At 40.6% G+C, this 18785-nt stretch overlaps 1 protein-coding gene across 1 annotated transcript in view; it reads right to left on the bottom strand.

The window, feature by feature from the left end:
* Positions 1-18575, bottom strand: part of LOC134337239 (nuclear receptor ROR-beta-like) — a 121573-nt gene extending 102998 nt beyond the window's left edge. The window contains exon 1 of the mRNA XM_063032085.1: positions 18422-18575. Within this exon, the coding sequence (XP_062888155.1) occupies positions 18422-18575 (154 nt within the window). The remainder of the gene's footprint in view (positions 1-18421) is intronic.
* Positions 18576-18785: the final 210 nt, after the last annotated feature.

Genomic DNA, 18785 nt, shown 5'->3' with positions numbered 1-18785 from the left:
AATGAACACATTTCATGTCATGCGAGTGATGATAAACCCGATTCTGATAGCAGGATCTATTGTGGACTGAGGGTGGGAAGGGGACACAGGAATGGCTTAAAACAACAAAGTTAATGTCCTGAAGTGGCCAAGTCAGAGTCCAAACCTCAATCTAATTGAGAATTAGGAGCTGGACTTGAAAAGGGCTGTTCACTCGTGACCCCCATGCAATCTGACAGAGCCTGAGCACTTTTTAAAAGAAAAATGGGGAAAAATTGCAGCGTCCAGATGTGCAAAGCTGATACAGACCTATCCACTAAATACTGACCTTGAAGGGGGTGACTACTTATGCAATCAATTATTTTGTGTTTTATATTTGTAATTAATTTAGATCACTTTGTAGAGATCTGTTTTCACTTTGACACAAAAGATTCTTTTCTGTTGATCAATGTCAAAAAAAGTCAAATTACATCCACTGTGATTCAATGCTATAAAATAACAAAACATTAACTCCCAAGGGGGAGTGAATACTTTTTATAGGCACTGTATGTGCCTAAGACTTCAGCACAGTACTGTATAAGATGGGCCTTGGCCTGACACGTCACCTGTCTGTTCCCCTCCATAGATGCTGCCTGACCTGCTAAGTTCCTACAGCACATTGTGTGTTTTGCTTTAGATTTCTAGTATCTGCAGTACCTCTTGTGGCTGCTTATCACAGCTTCTCCCCTACTTTTTACTGTGAAATATATTTAACAGAGCTGTTGATTTTGTAGGGATATTTCAGTTTTAGTCTGGTGCTGAGGTTTTGGCTTTCCTCCCTTGATGCTTCGATGTTTTCCCGTCCGTAAATCAACCATCAGTATTTCAAGAAGACCTTTGTTCTATTTTAATTATAAACCCTTAAGCTTAACAATTTTCCATGTCAGTGCTGAGAACAGCAATCTGAAACTGTCACAGACAGCACCCACAAACCAAAGAGATAAGTGGCTGATTGGCATAGAGGGAAATGCGAAGTACTTGGCGTGCACAGAAACCACACACAGCCTTTTGAAAGCTAAGTGGCAAAGGAAGTAAATAGCTCTTTAAAATGTCAAGCCGTCTGTTTTTGCTTCTTAGAGTATGGCCACACGAAGAAACCAATTCTTGCAGCCATGCATCACTACTTTTCGATCAGGCACATCACTTGCTAATTACTTCTGGTTCTTGAAAGCTGAACTTAGTACCAAAGATAACCTGATAATAACAGTGCTACTCAGTTTAACCAGCACTACATTATACCTAATTTATGAATGTACCCAAATGCGAAGGATGGTTCTGAAATCATATGAACTGCAATGCAATTGTAACAGACTATCAAGTGCAAAAAGAAGTAAAGTTATTTATACCTTACCAAGAGATGGTACAGAGCCACTGCATTTTAATAACCTGTGCATGATATGTCAACTGCTCCGCACCATCAGAAACTGTGAAGCCTAACTACATTTACTTATGATGGTAATGTTAATTCAACACTTCAGAGTAAAAGACACTCACTTTGTACCAGTCTACAGCCACTTGGAAGGAATGTTTTACACACACACACAGACAGCGTAGGGTTCAATTCCCTCCTCTGCTTGTAAGCGATCTGTACATTCTCCCTCCATGGCTGCATAGGTTTCCCCTGGAAGCTTCAGTTTCCTCCCACATTCCAATGACACATAGATGTAATTGGGCAGTAAGGCTGGAAATGCAGAGCAACACACGCAAAATGCTGGAGGAACTCAGTAGTTCAGGCAACACCTATAGGGAGGAGTAAACAGTTGACGTTTCGGGCCAAGACCCTTAATCAGTTAGCTTCTTCAATCCCCTAACTGAACACTAATGCCCGGGAACAGAGAATTCTACAAAATGCGGGAGGAGAAGATGGCGGCGCGACGCAGTGCGCACAGCCTCTCCAGTGAAATGATATCCTATTTGTTAAATAGGGTACTGTGCACAATTCTGATTTGATGGAGACAGCTGTGAGAAGCATGGAGGAACATCTGGAGAAACTTCTGAAATGCCTTTTTCACTACCGCTGCTACTGTGCAATCGAGAATCTCCGGAGGGAAGGCCCCAAAATCCTCGGCTTTGCCTGCTGCTGGCGGCCGGGGCTGGGGTCAAAGCGCTCGGCAGAGGTGGTGCTCGGTGCTCGGTGTAGGAGGGCTGGTCGGAGGCTCGAAGTTTTCAGATGACTCAGAGTTGGACTGTGGTCGGGCATGGCAGGGAGAGTTTTCTTCCTTCTCCCGTCTGCGTGAGATGTGGGACTTTCGCAAAACTTTGAACTTTTTTACCGTGCTTATGACCTGTTCTTCATCAAGTTACGGTATTGCTCGTACTGTTGTAACTATATGTTATAATTATGTGGTTTTTGTCAGTTTTTCAGTTTTGGTCTGTCCTGTGTTTCTGTGCTATCACACTGGAGGAATATTGTATCATTTCTTAATGCATGCGTTACTAAATGACAATAAAAGAGGACTGCGTGTCCTCATAATCTAAAAGAAAGTGGTGGATGCACTTCCCCGGTCCATCACAAGCAAAGCCCTCCCCACCATTGAGGACATCTGCCTCAAACTACAAGGAGCGCTGCCACAAAAAAAGCGGCATCCATCATCAAGGACCCCACCATCCAGGCCATGTTCTTTTCTCTCTGCTACCATTGAGAAGGTAGTACAGGAGCCTCAGGTCCCACACCACCAGGTTCAGGAACAGTTATTAACTTTCAAACATCAGGCTCCTGAACAATTATGGACAACGTCACTCACCTCAACATTGAACTGACTCCACAGCCTATGGACTCACTTTCAAGGACTGTATAACTTATGTTCTCAGTATTATTTATTACTTTTTTTTTGGTAATTGCAGAGTTTGTCTTATTTTGCACATTAGTTGTTTGTCAGACTTTATGTGTAGTTTTTTTTATTGATTCTATTGCATTTCTTTGTTCTATTGCAAATGCCCACAAGAAAATGAATTTTTATTGGTGACATAAATGTACTTTGATAATAAACACTTTGAACTTTGAATTGTCACTCTAGAGTGACCATTGAGAGCGAGGTAAAGAAACTTCCTCCAAAATAAAAAATGAAAAGGACGTAAATGTTTAAAAATCCGCTCAACATTGATTAAAAAAATATCAGCCCCACTGTGCTGCCAGCAGAAGCCATCAACTAGGTCACTCACACCACAGGCAGATCAATCAGGAGAGGCCGAGCAGTATTCCGTTTGCAAAACTGAAACAGGACAAATCAGAGGAAACGAACACAAAGCAAAAAGGATTGCTTGGGTTTAATGATTCTGAGTGCATCAAGCGCCAGAGTACAAGACTGGAGTCGTGATGATGTTATCTATATTTTTTTTAAATTTCTGAAGCTACTGCACAGAACAGGCCCAACCGGCCCCTTCAAGCCTCACAAATGCCAGCAAACCCCCAATATAATAATAGCCTAATCACAGGACAATTTACAACGGCCAGTTAACCTACGTCTTTCGACTGTGGGAGGAAACCCATGCATTCCACAGAGAGGATATACAAACTTCTTACAGAGGACACCAGGACTGAACTCAGATGCTTTAGATGCAAAAGTGTTGTGCTAACCACTATGCTACCATAGTGCCCTATTATGTTACCTTAATATTTACTTACTATGATAACTAATAGGAAGAAGATGGCTTTTATTAAATATGTCACTTATTCCTGGGCAGTAGCATGGTGCTATAAACCATCTCTGCTTGGCAGAATCACATTAATAGAATTATCCCAAAGAAGGGTCTCAGCCAGAAACATCGACTGTTTATTCCTCTCCTTGGATGCAGCCTGACCTGGCGAGTTCCTCTGGTATTTTGTGTGCGTTGCTCTGCAGCCTTCAGCATCTAACCTTGTGCCGATCACTTAATTACGCAGTTTCCATCCAATCCATAACGTTATGTATCATTAGCATACAACCAAAGGAAGCCACTGCAACCCAACATACTGTTTGCATTGTTGTATATCCAGTTCTGAATACTGGGTGGTAAAAAAGGGGGTTTTAAGAGTAGCAGTCAAAAATGTCTGTAGTGCTAACACTACAAAAATGGAAAGTCAATAGTATTTTCCAATAACAGATGACACCCAGAAAAAGCAACATTACTGAAGGCCATTGGATAGGAAGTTAGTTTGACTGTCTATCGAGGGCAGGGTTTTCAATGATTCAAAACAGTAAATGCGCATTATTTCTTTCCTTTCTGGAAGCATCACAGCTTGGAATGGCATCTGCTCTGCCCTTGACTGCGAGATACTGCATAGGGCTGTGGATACAGCCCAGCACATGATGGAAACCAGCCTCCCCTCCATGAACTTCGCCTACACTTTTCACTGACTGCATAATCAAAGACCCTACTCGCCCCAGACATTCTCTTTACTTCCCCCCCCCCAATGGTACAGGATACAAAAGCCTAAAAGCATGTATAATCTGGATCAAGGACTATATCCTGTTATTATGAGGCTATGGAATGGTCCCCTAGTATGATAAGCTGGACTGTTGATCTCACAGTCTGCCTTGTCATGGTCTTGCACCTTATTGTCTGTTTGCACTGCACTTGCTCTGTAATTGTAGCAGTTAATTCTGCATTCTATTGTTGGTTTCCCTTGTACTACTTCAATGTACTGTTGTAATGAAATTATTTGTATGGATGGCATGCAAGACAAGTTTTTCACTGTTCGTCAGAATATATGACAATAATAAACCAATTTCCTTCTTCCTGTGTGAATATGCCAAGTGTTCAGGCATAACATGTCAGGGAGTTGCTATTTGACAGCTATAAATAGTTACAAAATTGATTTACAAAGCTTTTATCAGAAGGCACACATTTACCCAGCAACCCACTGAAAACATCTCAGTGAAATGATATTGTGAGGTGTAATTCCAGTGTTGCACACTAGGTGGTGATAAATACCAATTTGGGCCGTTTGTATAAAGTCTGTAATAATAGCATATCCATATAATCTGTACTCACATCTCTTCACCCCCTTTACTGAGGTTGAGACGGTAAGCGCAAAATGCCCTTTCATTCACTGGATGGAAACTCAAGGCTACTCTGGGCCAGGTTGCAAAAGGAATGGACTCATCCCAATTATGAATTGATATTTTAACAAAAATAGTAACATTGAAAATAAAATTCATCATGCATTTATAGGAGAGAGCAGAAAAAAAATTGTGTTTAAAAGTTTTAGTTTGTTAATATACAGAAAATGAGCTGGTTGAGTTTTAAAAAACTGCAGGGGGTTGTCAATCCAAGCCAGGTCCATCATGGGCACTAGCCTCCCCAGATTCGAGGACCTCAATAACACAGCATCAATCATTAAGGACCCCCACCACCCAGGACATGCTTCCTTCTCATTGCTACCATCAGAAGATACAGGAGCCTGGAGACATTCAACTGTTCAGAAACAGCGTCTTCCCTTCTGCCATCAGATTTCTGAATGAACAATGAACCCATGAACACTTCAACAAATTTTTGTACAGCCCATGAACACTACACCACAATTTTGTTCTTTTTGCTCTACATATTTTCAAATATTTCTTATTGTAACTTATAGTATTTTATGCAATGTACTGATGCCACAAAACAATAGATTTCACGACATTTGTCACTGATAATAAACCTAATTCTGAAATCCAAAATTTGCTTTAGAAACTTTAGTTTGCTAATATAAAGAGACTGGGTTTTAATATACTGTAAAAGATTCTCAAAGCCTGACTGACTAACTGCCCAATTTTCTTTCCAGTAGAACTCGAAGCCAAAGGAATATAATTACATAACAGAGTAGCATAGAAAATTTTTGAATATAATTAGAAAGCCTTTAAATGGTTAAATGGATCCTGCCCTTTAGCTCTTAGTAATCATAGGTAAATTAGCAAAGGTTCAAAGGTTCAGTCGTTGGGAAATGAGACTCTGTCTGCAATCAAAATTTTATACCATGGTGAAACTTTGCTAAACTTCGACCAGTAATGCTATCTGTCATCACAGTAACACACACAAAATACTGCAGGAACTCAGCAGGTCAGGTAGCATCTATGGAGAGGAATAAATGGTTGATATTTTGAGCTGAGGCCCTTCATCATGACTGGATAGGAAGGCTGAAGAAGTCAGAATAAGAAGGTGGGGGGGGGAATCTGAAGGTATACAGGTGAGCTGGCAGGTGATAGATGAAGCCAGGTGGGGAGGATGAATTAAGAAGCTGGGAGGTGATAGGTGGAAAAGGGCTGAAGAAGAAGTAATTTGATAAGGGAAGACAATGGAATATGGAAGAAAGGGAAGGAGGAGGGGCACCAGAGGGAGGTGATGGGCAGGTGATGGGCAGGTGAGGAGAAGAGCAAGGGTAAGACAGGAGCCAGAAGGGAAATGGAAAACAGAGAGAAGGGGACGGGGGAGAAACTACTGGAAGTTAGAGAAATCAATGCTCATGTCGTCAGGTTGGAGGCTACCAATATGGAATATGAGGTGTCACTCTTCCGTCCTGACAGTGGCCTCATTGTGGCAGTAGACCAATACGTCAAAATAGGAAATGGGGAGTGGATCATGGATCTTTAGTTTGAAAATCTCACTTCTGCAGAAGTGGTGGCAATGTATAATGGAATTCTGTCAATTGATATTTTCCAAAGATTTTTCACACTGATCTTCTGGTATAAATGACATGACAATTCAATTTATGGAGCCATTTAGAGTAATCAAGCCAATATTCCAAAGTGGGGACATTGTACTTTCAGAAGATGACAAAGCCAGTAAAGAAGATGCCATTGGAAAGGATAACTTCTAGATAACAGTAAATCTCACATCATAGGAGTTCTAGAAATAGCAAATCACAATTATATTACTTTTGGAGGGGGTTTCAAATACAAAGGGGAATTCTGAAAGATGATTTACCACATTACTTGCTCTTCTCCACCATGGGCTGTGTCATACATGAGCGCACTAAACAAGCCACACTCCATTCTGATCTCTTACCCCTAAATCTACAGGGTATTTCTTTTCTGAATAATATTGTCCTCCTTCACTTCTCTTGGGTGTAAATGTATAAAATAATAATGTAAAGCTGGCATCATTTGAGAGTTATGACCAATGAAGTGAATACTACTGCACAGATATCTATGAGTCTGCAAGGCCACTGGAGACCTGTCTTGGGTTGGAGGTGTGTGTGAATGCGTGTGAGTGTGTGTGCACACGCGCGTGGTGGAACGGGGCTTAATTTGCTGTGTTTGTTGCTTGTGTTGGTCTGCTGAGCGTGGTGGGCATGCCATGTTGGTACTGGAATGTGTGGTGACACTTGTGGTTGTATTGGTTGTTATCGCAGACAGCATATTTCACTGCATGTCTTGATGTCTGTGCGATAAACAAATGAATCTGATTTATTTAATTATACAGTACAGAAACAGGCCGTTCAACCTACCTCATCTATGCTGACCAAGGGCCTACCTCCACCCATTGCATCCATGTACCTGTCTAAATGCCTTTTAAAGCTGTAATTGTATTTTTTGTGAGGTAATTCACTGTTAGACATGTGAGCAGAACAAACATGTCCTCTAAACACCAAGGACATGGCTAAAACTTGAGGACAAAGAAAACACGGATCTTGGGATCATTGATGAACAATTCTCAGAAAGTTCACACCCAGTCATGAGGCTATAGCTAAAGAAATTAGGGTTGTTTTATTGTCAGGAATATTTGATATAAAGCAAAACCATTAAAAAATTATGAGGGGTACAAATTGTAAAAAGTCTGCTTGCATTCACCCTATCTTCCCAATCTGAGAGGGTTGAGTAGTTGGGGTAAATACAAGCAGGCTTTTCCCACACAGATTGGAAGACTACAACTAGAGGTCATGGGTTAAGGGTGAAAGGCAAAATGTTTAAGGGGAAAATGAGGAGGAACTTCTTCACTCAGAGGGTGGTGAGAGTGTGGAATGAAGTGGTGGATATAATTTCAATTTCAATATTTGTGAAAGGGCTATGGTTCAGGTGCAGGTCGATGGGACTAGGCAGAGTAATAGTTTGGCATGGACTAGGTGGGCCAAAGGGCCTGTTTCAGTAATGTAGTCTTCTATGACTCTATAAAAGGGTGAGATGGAAATTTGTTCTGAATAACAGGGCAAAGTAGGTAGCATTATACTGTGTGTCTGTTAAGCAAGTAACTCACTGCTTACAATGATAAGCAGCAGGCAACCAGTGCAAATATCACTCGTTCGCACTTTTTATCATCTATGATGAATTATTAATCCCCTGTGAATTTTAAGCATAAGAGATTCTGCTGATGCTGGAAAACCAGAGTAACGTACACAAATTTCTCACCAGTTCTGATAAAGGGTCTTGGCCTGAAACATCGAGACTGTTTGATCCTCTCTACAGATGCTGCCCGACCTGTTGAGTTCCTCCAGCATTTTGTGTGCGTGTTTTCCCTCACAAATTTTTTTTTTCTGGTGCCTGTACATGATTAAGGATCGTAAGGCTTTGGAGATAGTTCAGAAGAGGGCCTTGACTTACACTCCCTGTTTTAAATACTTCAGCAACCTAGACTGCAAGAGCTTGGCTGCTTACATTAGACCAACAATAAGTGCTCTGTGATTTGACAGATATCTAAAAGGCAATGGTCAAAGTAGTGTCCTCATTGGCAAATATTGCAATTATGATGTGCTGATAAGTTAAACCAGGAACAAATGATGTCCAATTGTGATAAATCTTTCCAGCTATTTGATGACATGTAGATCAAGTTGCCAGATTGTGCAGCCCTTGCTGAGATGATGCACAAGTTCAGAAATGAACTCAGCCAGTTTTTGGGAAGGATAGGGGCAGCTCATTATGTCAGTCTTATTTATCTAACTATTTATTCATTTATTTATTTACCTATTAATTAATTGATTGCACAGTTTGCCTTCTTTTGCACATAGATTGGTTGTCAGTCTTTGCAGTTTTTCACTGATTATATTCTATTTCTTTGTTTTACTGTGAATGCCTGCCAGAAAATGAATCTCAGAGTTACTGTATGTATGAAGAAGTAGATGTACTTTAATAAATTTACTTTGAACTTTGAAGAAAGTCAACTCTTACGTGTCCTGGCCAGTGTGAACTGCTGGTGATCCACCAGTCCAGATTTGTCTGCTTGGTGTGCTCAGGGAGGAAAGACCACCAGAATTCGGATATTTATCATTTACCGCTCTTCCCAGGAGTGTGTTTGCCTCTTGGTCAATGCAAAGTACACTGTAACCAAAAGAGATTCTACAGAAGCTGGATTCTACACACACATCATGCTGGAGGAACTCAGCATGTCAGGCAGCACCAATGGAGAGAAATAAAGATCCGACGCTTCAGGCCGAAACCCTTGATCAGGACGGTAAAGGAAGGGAGAAGAAGCTAAAATAAGAAGTGGGGTGAGAGAAAGCAGTGGGGAGGGGGAAAGATGGAGAAATTAGTAGAAGTTAGAGAAATGGATGTTTATGACATTAGTTTGGAGGCTACCCAGACAGAATATGAGGTGTCGTTCCTCCAAGCTGAGATAGGCAGAGGAGGCCATGTACTGACATATCAGGATGGGAAAGAGAAGTTGAATTGAAATAGGTGGACACCAGGAGATCCTACCTGACAGAGCGAAGGTACTCGTCAAGCAGTCCTCCAATCTTTTATTTAGAGATTCAGCGTTTAATAGGTCCTTCTAGTCGTTCAAGCCATGCTGACCAGCAACCCTCCCACCCCCATTTATCCCTAGCCTATTCTCAGGACTATTCACAATGTCCAATATACCTACTAACCGGTACGTCTTTGGACTGTGGGAAGAAATTGAAGCATCTGGAGAAAACCCACGTGGTTCACGGGAAGGACGTAGAGACTCAATATAGATGACGTCGGAATTGAGCTCCCGATGCTCCGAGCTGTAATAGTGTTGAACTAACCACTATGCCTGCATGGCTCCGACCTGCATCAGGTCTCACTGATGTAGAGGAGGTCACATCAGGAGAAACAGATATAATAAGTGACTCACAGGTGAAATGTCACCTTACCTGGAAGGACTGAATGGTAGAAAGGGAGGAGGTGAAAGGACAGGTGCAGCACTTGTACTGCTTGCAGAGATAAGTGCCAGGAGAGACGAGTGGACAAGCGAGTTACAGAAAATGGAGGAGGGGGTGCTTAGTGGTAGGATCCCATTACCCCTGTGATAGTGTGGCACAGGCTGCATATAATCTGGTCTTTTGCAGTCCAATACTTTGACATGTTTAACTACTGAAGAGCTCACCATGTGCAAGAATTTGCACTGAGTTAATTGAAGCTGTGCGATTGTTCATCTCGGAGAAGGACAACTTGCTGCAGGGTCAACAAAGGGCTGGACTCTTTATGACCCTACAACTCACGTTCTCAGTATTATTTATTTATTATAATTTGCACAATTTGTCTTCATTAGTTGTTTGTCAGTTTTTGTTAATGTATAGTTTTCCATTAATCCTACTGCATTTCTTTATTTTCCTGTGAATGTCTGCAAGAAAGTGAATCTCGGTGTAGTATATGGTGTAGCATATAGGTACTTTGATAACAAATTTACTTTGAACTTAGTAGGAATTCAGCGGGTCATCAGGGTACCTTCTCTGAAATGACACACCAAAAATTTGCAGGCAGCAACATATCAAGACTTAAGAAGATCATAACACACAAGAGCAGAATTAGGCCATTCAGCCCATCAAATCTACTCTGCCATTCAATTATGGCTGATTTATTTTCTCTCTCAACCCCATTCTTCTGCTTTCTCCCCATAACCTTTGACGCTCCGACTAATCAAGAACCTATAGTCTCCACAACCTAAATATTTCTTAAATTAAAAGCATTGCTGATTAATAAAACTCAGATTAATGGACTAAGTAGGTGAAATTAATGGATACCTTCTGCTCATTAACTTGCCACCCAAAGCAGAACAAATTTCAAAGCAGTACTGAGAAAAAGCAAAGAATTTGACAAAAATATTTAGTCTGAATTTGATTTTGGTGGTTTAAAAACCGACCACTGTGGCATCCTCTGAGTTGGGTTTCTGTAATATGGCACTGTGATTCAATGCAACAAAATTCAGAGGAGAAGATTTAATTAATTTAAAAAAATTAATTGATCTGGAGTGTAAAATGTGCTTTTTAAAAAAAAACTGAGAGACACTGTCAGTCTCTAGAGATGCTTTATCCAAAAATATATTTTGCCAAGCTCATTCCATCAGCAAAGAATATCATGAGAATTTAAAGCATATTTGAAATGCTTCCAGAGGTATGATGCTATTGAAAGGTAATGAGTTGCTTTGTAGATCAGAATATTTACACTGAATTGATTTTGCATCAATTTCAAAGATAGCTTTATCTGTCTATTTATGGAAAATTTGATATTATGTTAGCAATAAAAATTGCTAATTGAGCCAAAGTATTAAGAAATTACATATAGATTCAGGAAACCTAAATATTTCTTAAATTGAGAGAATCATTAAGACTCAAATTAACAGACAAAATGATAACGTATGTGGGAAAAAAAGCTAGTTTAGTTTTGTAAAACACATTATATCAGATGATAAAACTCCACAGGGACTTTTCAAAACAAACATTTTCTTATTAATGTCTACTAATATAATACTCAGGAAGATTTTCTAGGAAGGAAATAAAATTCATACTGATCTTGTTAAGACATGTAAATTCTGAATTTAAACATACAAACAAAATGAGAATCGCAACATTAATTAGCAAAGCATTGCTAGTGACCTTATTGAGGAAAAGTAGTTCAAGTACTACGTGCATTCATTCCTGTTTTTATGGTGAGGAATAAAGAGGCACTTTTTTCCTAACGAGACCATTGATCAGTTCTGATGAAGAGTCTCAGCCTGAAACATCAGCTCTTTATTCCCCTTCATAGATGCTGCCTAACCTGCTAAGTTCCTCCAGCATTTTGTATATGTTACTCTGAACTTCCAGCATCAGCGGAATCTCTTGTTTGTTCCAGTTTTTGCTTGGTTTAAGTTGCATTTTATACACCAACGACGCATTCATTATGAAATGGGTAACTTTTATTGAATTCATACTTCCAGAAAGATTTCAAGTACACTCTAAAATCTAATGGCATTCCTTTATAATAAAGCGGATTTGTTAGAATATATTTTTGACAAAACACCTCAAGAGATTAACTGACTCCTTGATCTGAAAAGTTTTTATAGAAAGGACCTATAATTTGATTAGATGTGAGATATTATCTGACGTGATATGTCCATCTTGAAAGAGATAAAACTACTTGTTTATTGAACAAAAGGGATTGTATTGATGGATTCAGAGTGAACTGTGTTGCCTTTATTCCTATAGAGATAATCAAGATTCAAGATTGTGTAATGTCATTTCCAATACACAAGTGTAAAGAAGAACAAAATAATTGCTACCCTAGATCCGATGTAGCACAAAAAATACACCCAATAAAAGGTAAAGAACACAATAATAGAAAAACACAATAAATATAAATACATAAGACAGCTTATAGCACAGTGGAACTGTATTAGGTGTGTATATATTTATATATATAGGGCGCCTAAGACTTTTGCACAGTATTGTAGTAATTTTAAGTATTGCACTGTACTGCTGCAAAAAAAATCATGACATATGTGAGTGATGATAAACCTGATTCTGATATGGGTCTCTATTGTGGACTGAGAGTGGTGGAGGGGGGCAGAGAGTGGGGATTCATGGTTGGGAAAAGGGGGAGGGAGAGGAGAAGGAGCAGGAAGCACCAAAAAGACATTCTGTAATGATCGATAAAACAATTATTTGGAATCAAATTACCTTGCCTGGTGTCTCAGAGAGGATGTGTCTGCACCCGTGCCACCCCCTGCCACAGGCACTGCTTCGCTGCCACCTGTCTCACACCCCTTCTGCAGCGCTCACCCTCACCACTCCCAACAACCTATGCTCCCACCATATTTACAAACTCGCTCCCCGCTGCACATTGGCAAGTACTGTACTGTGCAAAAGTCTTAGGGATCGTATATACCTGAGACTTTTGCACAGCACTGTATATCCATAGATTGATTGTGTATACTTAAGGTGACACAAGGCAAAAGCGTGTCTGTACATATGGTGATTCAGACAGGAAATGAGAATATAGTAGCAGTGATGGGGGGGGTGTGGACGTGTGGGTTAGTGGGTGGAGGTGTTAATCAGCCTTACTGCTTGGGGAAAATAACTGTTTTTGAGTCTGGTGTGGATGCTATGTAGCCTCCTCCCTGATGGGAGTGGGACAAACAATCCAGAAACTGGCATTTTCTGGCAATTATTTTATTTTGCTGTGGTGTGTTGGTCGGGGCATGAAGTAATTAAAAACAACTCCGAGGATTTATAAAGAAAAATGAATTATATAAAGTTACTCTCTCGCCTATTGGATATTATAAATTTCAGTTCAACAGAAGATCCTCCTGAACCTCAGGCTTACCAAAAAGTGATAGCAATTTCAAAGAAGCTTGCAGGATTGCTGTAAATCAACTTGAAATCTTTAATCACTCTAATTCTATGCAAGGTTCAAGTTTAATTGTCATTCAACCACACACGTGAATACAGCCATATGAAACAGCATTCCTCTCAGGCAAAATTGTAAAACACAGAAGCAACAGACACACACAGCACATTTAATTATGATAGTAGAGTAAAAGTTACAAAAAATATTTTTAAAAAGTAGTAATATAGCCCAATGCAAACCTACACAGTACTGTGTAAAAGTCTTAGGCACATACAATATATATAAAAAATAGATTCTGATATGGGTATCTTTTGCAGACTGAGAGTGGGAAGGAGGCAGGGAGAGGGGAATCATGGTTGTGAAAATGAGAAGGGAGAGAGGAAGGAGTGGGAAGCACCAGAGAGACATTCTGTAATAATCAATAAACCAATTATTTGGAATCAAGTGACCTTGCCTGGTATCTCAGGGCTGGGTGTGCCTGTATGCTGTCCTGCAGCACTCCACCCTCATCATTCCAACATCCTTTGCTCCTGCCAGATTTACAAACTCGCTCTCCACTCCACATTGGCAAATACAGCTATATATGTGTGCCTAAGACTTGTGCACAGTACAATAATTGGACCACAAGTGTATTTGCATGGGGGAAGAAAAGAAATTTTTATTTCACATAAACTCACATGAGAACAAATATCATGCCAATTATAACACTTTCGCAAATGTCTTTTAGGAATGACGTATATTCTTTTATTCTTGTTATTGTGTAAGAGAAAAAAACATGCTCAGAATCAAAGCCTCGGGGTTTTATTTTAATTATTTAACAATGGTTCAAAAAATTGTCAAAACAAGCAGTTCCAGTTAGATAACGCTCCATATTTTACCTCCTGTACTAGAAAGAGTAAACTGTCGAGTTCCATGCATACACAGTTTATTGTTGTTAAGAGAGCCCTCAGCAACATCCTTCCAACAACCTCCTCCATTTTCATGGTTTCAGCTTCTGCATTACAGTCAGCAAATGCGGCAGAAGTGAGCTCCTTTCCCAAGTCGCAGACAGAAAGTGGAACCAACAAATGAGAGAGCAAACCCTGAGAGGTCTTGCAAAATTACGTCACTGTTCAAGGTCAATCAACTTGACTCCCCATTGACAACAACAAGCTTGAAATTCTATTGCTTCGGGGAGTTAATGTTCATTCTTAGTTTTTATTTAGATTCCATAAGACATAGGAGCAGAATTAGGCCATTCAGCCCGAGTCTGCGTTGCAGATTCCCTTAAACAAAAATACAATCAATCATGAAAAAGTCCCATTGTCTGAGCACTGGCATATGTTTCTCGCTACACATTGAAAGGTAATAATTTTTAAATTGTATGCAGTTAGATTCAGCATTCAAATGCTAAATCAGCTATTATAAGATGGTAGGAATTAAGCGAAAATATTTAAGCTTTTAAAAAGCTATAAAATACAAAAAGTGGAAAAGTACAGTACATCATCACAATGGAATCTATCTGTGTAATGTTAAATATCTCCACACCAAATTTATCAGTGACAGACTAGTCTTGGCTGGGTTCTAACAGTGTAGTTATGTAACAACTGAATGGCAGCACTCCATTCTCCTCTTATCCAACTGCAGAATTCCAGCGCTCCTGCTGAATCTAACTCCAGCTCAGTTCTGTACTCGCCAACTCCAATGAATTTCACCCCCGCCCCCACAATCTGTTGGTTCTGCCAGCCATCAATCATCTACACTTGCTACAGTGAACTTTGAAATCTGAAGAGCTCCACAACAGAACTAAATTCATCAGCAAATACTGGAGCCTCACGTTGTGATCTTATGCAGAATGAAATGGTATTTTGGTGAGGTAATGCACTCCAAAATTTTATGCACGAGGCACCTGTGGCTAGCCCTTTAGAGCAGGGGTTCCCAAACTTTTTTATGCCATGGACTAATACCCTTAAACAAAGGGTCCATGAACCCCAGGTTGAGAACCCCTGCTTTAGAGTCAGAGAACCAGAACATGAGGGAGAGCATATGGTCCATCGTATCCATGGTAATCATTTACACTGTTCCCACATTAATCCCATTTCCTAAAAGACAATTTCTTCGTTCCAAAATCTAATGTCTGCAAGAAAGTGAATCTTAGGGTAGAACAAGGTGATAATAAATTTACTTTGAACTTTGTAGTAATTACTAGGAGATATTCTACAATCGGAGCAGAAACCAAGTTAACAATTCCAGCTTCAATGACACTTCCACGTTTTCTGATTTATATGTTCCATTTCAGCTTAGCCCAGATTTTAATAGAAAAGTGTCTTTATTCAGCCGTGGCAGTAAAACTTTCATACAACTAAGTACCCACTGATATTTAATTACACTTAATTGATAATGGACTTAGCTTTTTTGAGAAGCATTAATTGTAAAAGCGAATTGATTGAGTTGCTCTTAAATTTCCAAATGCCCTGGTGGTAAAGCGTTTCCAATATTAATGAAAATTCCAAATACATAGTGCAGAAAATGCACGTCAACAACGATAATGGTACTGATTTCTCAATAAGCTGCTACTTGCTCTGGTCCGGCTGGTCAGCTATCTTTCAGGGCACAGTGTGAAGGTCCGTCCGATGATGTAATAATTACACAAAGGCAAGGATAGATTTAAAGTCTCAGTATGCTGGAGCAATTTAAAATTTCCATCCTCTCACAGAATGATTGACGCCATATATGATTCATCACCATGAAATGAAGCGATGTCTCAAAAAGGCGACAGCCATCATCAAGGACCCCCATCACCCAGGACATGCCCTCTTCTCGGTGCTACCATCAGGAGGAGGTACAGGAGCCTGAAGGCACACATTCAATGCTTCAAGAATAGCTTCCTCCTCTCTGCCACCAGATTTCTGAATGGACAATCAATTCATGCCCACTACCTTTTTTTGGTTGTCTTTTTGCACTAAATTGCAAAAAAAAATTATATATACATACACACATATATAAAATTGTAATTTATAGTTTCATGATTATATATTGCAACATGCTGCTACCGCAAAACAACAAATTTCATAACATATTAAACCTGATTCATATACTGGAGGAACAAAATCATTTGTGATAAAATAGTCCAATGGAGATTAAAAATTGTAAATCTGTATTTACAGGTTCAATAAATTTTGAAAATGCAAATTTGTGCCTTGAATGTTGCATCTGCCTTAAAATAAAATATGTTTAGGACCTGCAATCTAACTAAGAAAAAAATCTTTCCTTACTTAGTTTTTTGATTGGAACATTAAACAGAGTAAATCTGGCACTTAAACATCACTATTATCTGAAGGTAGTTTTAAGCCTGTACTCCCGTAAATCTAATTACTGTTTTCCCTTCTGTAGCATTTAGAGTTTATTCACACCTATTGCAGGTCAGATTGAATCGAATCCAACCGGGTTCCATCTGCCTCCCCAGCAGAGGAAGTATCACCCACTCCACTAGATCAGCCACCATCCATGTTACTGGTGTAATCGGAAAATATCCAGGACTATCCCAGTGATGGGACATTCATAACAACAAAAACGGTGCTCAGCATTTGACCAATCCCTGTAACCAGCCCGCACTTTATGTGGATCCCTCCGTTTCACATGTGAAGTCCATCAGCTTAAAATTGTGCACGCAAGAGAGAGACTTTGATTATACAAGTTAGAAATTTTCCAAATGTATTTTTCAAACGCATACACATTTCATACTGAAACGGTATAAGTGATAGAAATTCCTGCGAGATATTCTTCAATTGAGCAGAAATTAAATTAATAATTCCAGCTTCAATGACACTTGCACTTTTCTGATTTTAAGAGCTCCGTTTTAGTTTTATTTCGATTTTAACTAAAGTGGCTCTATTCAACCGTAGCAGTGAAACGGTGCTAACCTTGGCCATGTCCTGATAAGTATATACCGCATTCATAATCAAGTTTGTGCAATACTTTTGTATGACAGCAAAGATTGATTGAAGTCACTGTGCTGAATTTTGAATTTAGTGTTTATTACGGAATGAGTAAGGATAATAATTATTAAGGACAAACATCTTTCAGGACTACATATTCAGCGCCAATCAATGCTATACGGTCAAGTTGGTGAGTGTAAACTTGAATTTTGATTTCATTGAAGAGAAGGAAAGCACAATTTATTTTAGAGCCTGTGGCTGGATACATTAGCTACTGTGAATAGGTGTATGATTTGCCCTGGTTGTCCCGATTCCTCACACTATTGTTCAGTACACCCATGGACTGGGATGCACAGAAGCACTTAGCGACCGAGCCACCCCCGCACCTCGAATCCCCCTCCTCCGGACTGATTCACTCTGACAGATCTAGGTCAGTGGGACGCTCCGGCAGTCTGGCAGTTCGTTGATCAGCGTACTGTCTGCCCCTATGCAGCACACACACACACACACCCACAGAAATCATCATTTTAAACAAAGTTCCTGTCCCAAGCGCAGCACACTGCAACACTCTTGCAGATTAAAATAAAATTAAGTTACAAGCAGCAGGTTTTAGACTTGCCAACTTTGCGCAAACCCCACTCCCCCCTCGGCTGAAAGCAGAAAAGCTGGCCCAAATGTCAGGATGCAAAAAGCAAGTAGCAGGAACAATTCCCGATCCCTCTGGCACGCAAATCCGGACCTGTGCAATGTGCAGAGGATTAGGCATTAAATATAATCGCGGCTGTCAGGGGAAAAGGAATTCAGGGCAAAAGCTGCCCCAAACCCCAGACTGGTAGGAAGGGAACACTCCAAGCTTCAGAGGAATAGTGAAGTTCGTGTGGCGGGATGTCTTAAAACATCAGAGACACTGCGTTATCATCGGTGCCCGATTTACTTGAGAGAATAACTGCAGGATATAACAGGTGCGATATCACCCAACGTAAAGTAAAAACGATTGGTTTCCTCTCCCGATCGTCGGCTTACCTCTCATGGTTGAGGCGTGCGAGGTGTTCTCATGTGAAGAGGCAGCGTTGAGGAAAGCTCCCGGTACAAGCCGCCGTTCCGTGACTGCAGCGCAGCCGCCGCGGTGCCCAGTGGCTCGCGCTCTCGCCCGGATTTCAGCGGCAGCGCGCGGCATGTGCCGCCCTCACGTGACGCGATGCTCCTGCCGCGCTGGCCCCGCCTCCTCCCGACTTGGCCCCGCCCCCTGTTGTACCGGAGCCGCGCCCCCTCCGCCTCCACTGACCTGCGCTCCCCCCACCCCCCGTGCCGGCTCCTTCACTCCTGCGCATGCTCCGCGGGCTCGTTGCCGAGCCGCCACCACCACCCCCCCACCCCCGCCACTGGC

Source organism: Mobula hypostoma, chromosome 24 (assembly GCF_963921235.1).
Source record: "Mobula hypostoma chromosome 24, sMobHyp1.1, whole genome shotgun sequence".
In the NCBI taxonomy this organism is placed as follows: Eukaryota; Metazoa; Chordata; class Chondrichthyes; order Myliobatiformes; family Myliobatidae; genus Mobula; species Mobula hypostoma.
This window is presented reverse-complemented; position numbering and strand designations above follow the sequence as displayed.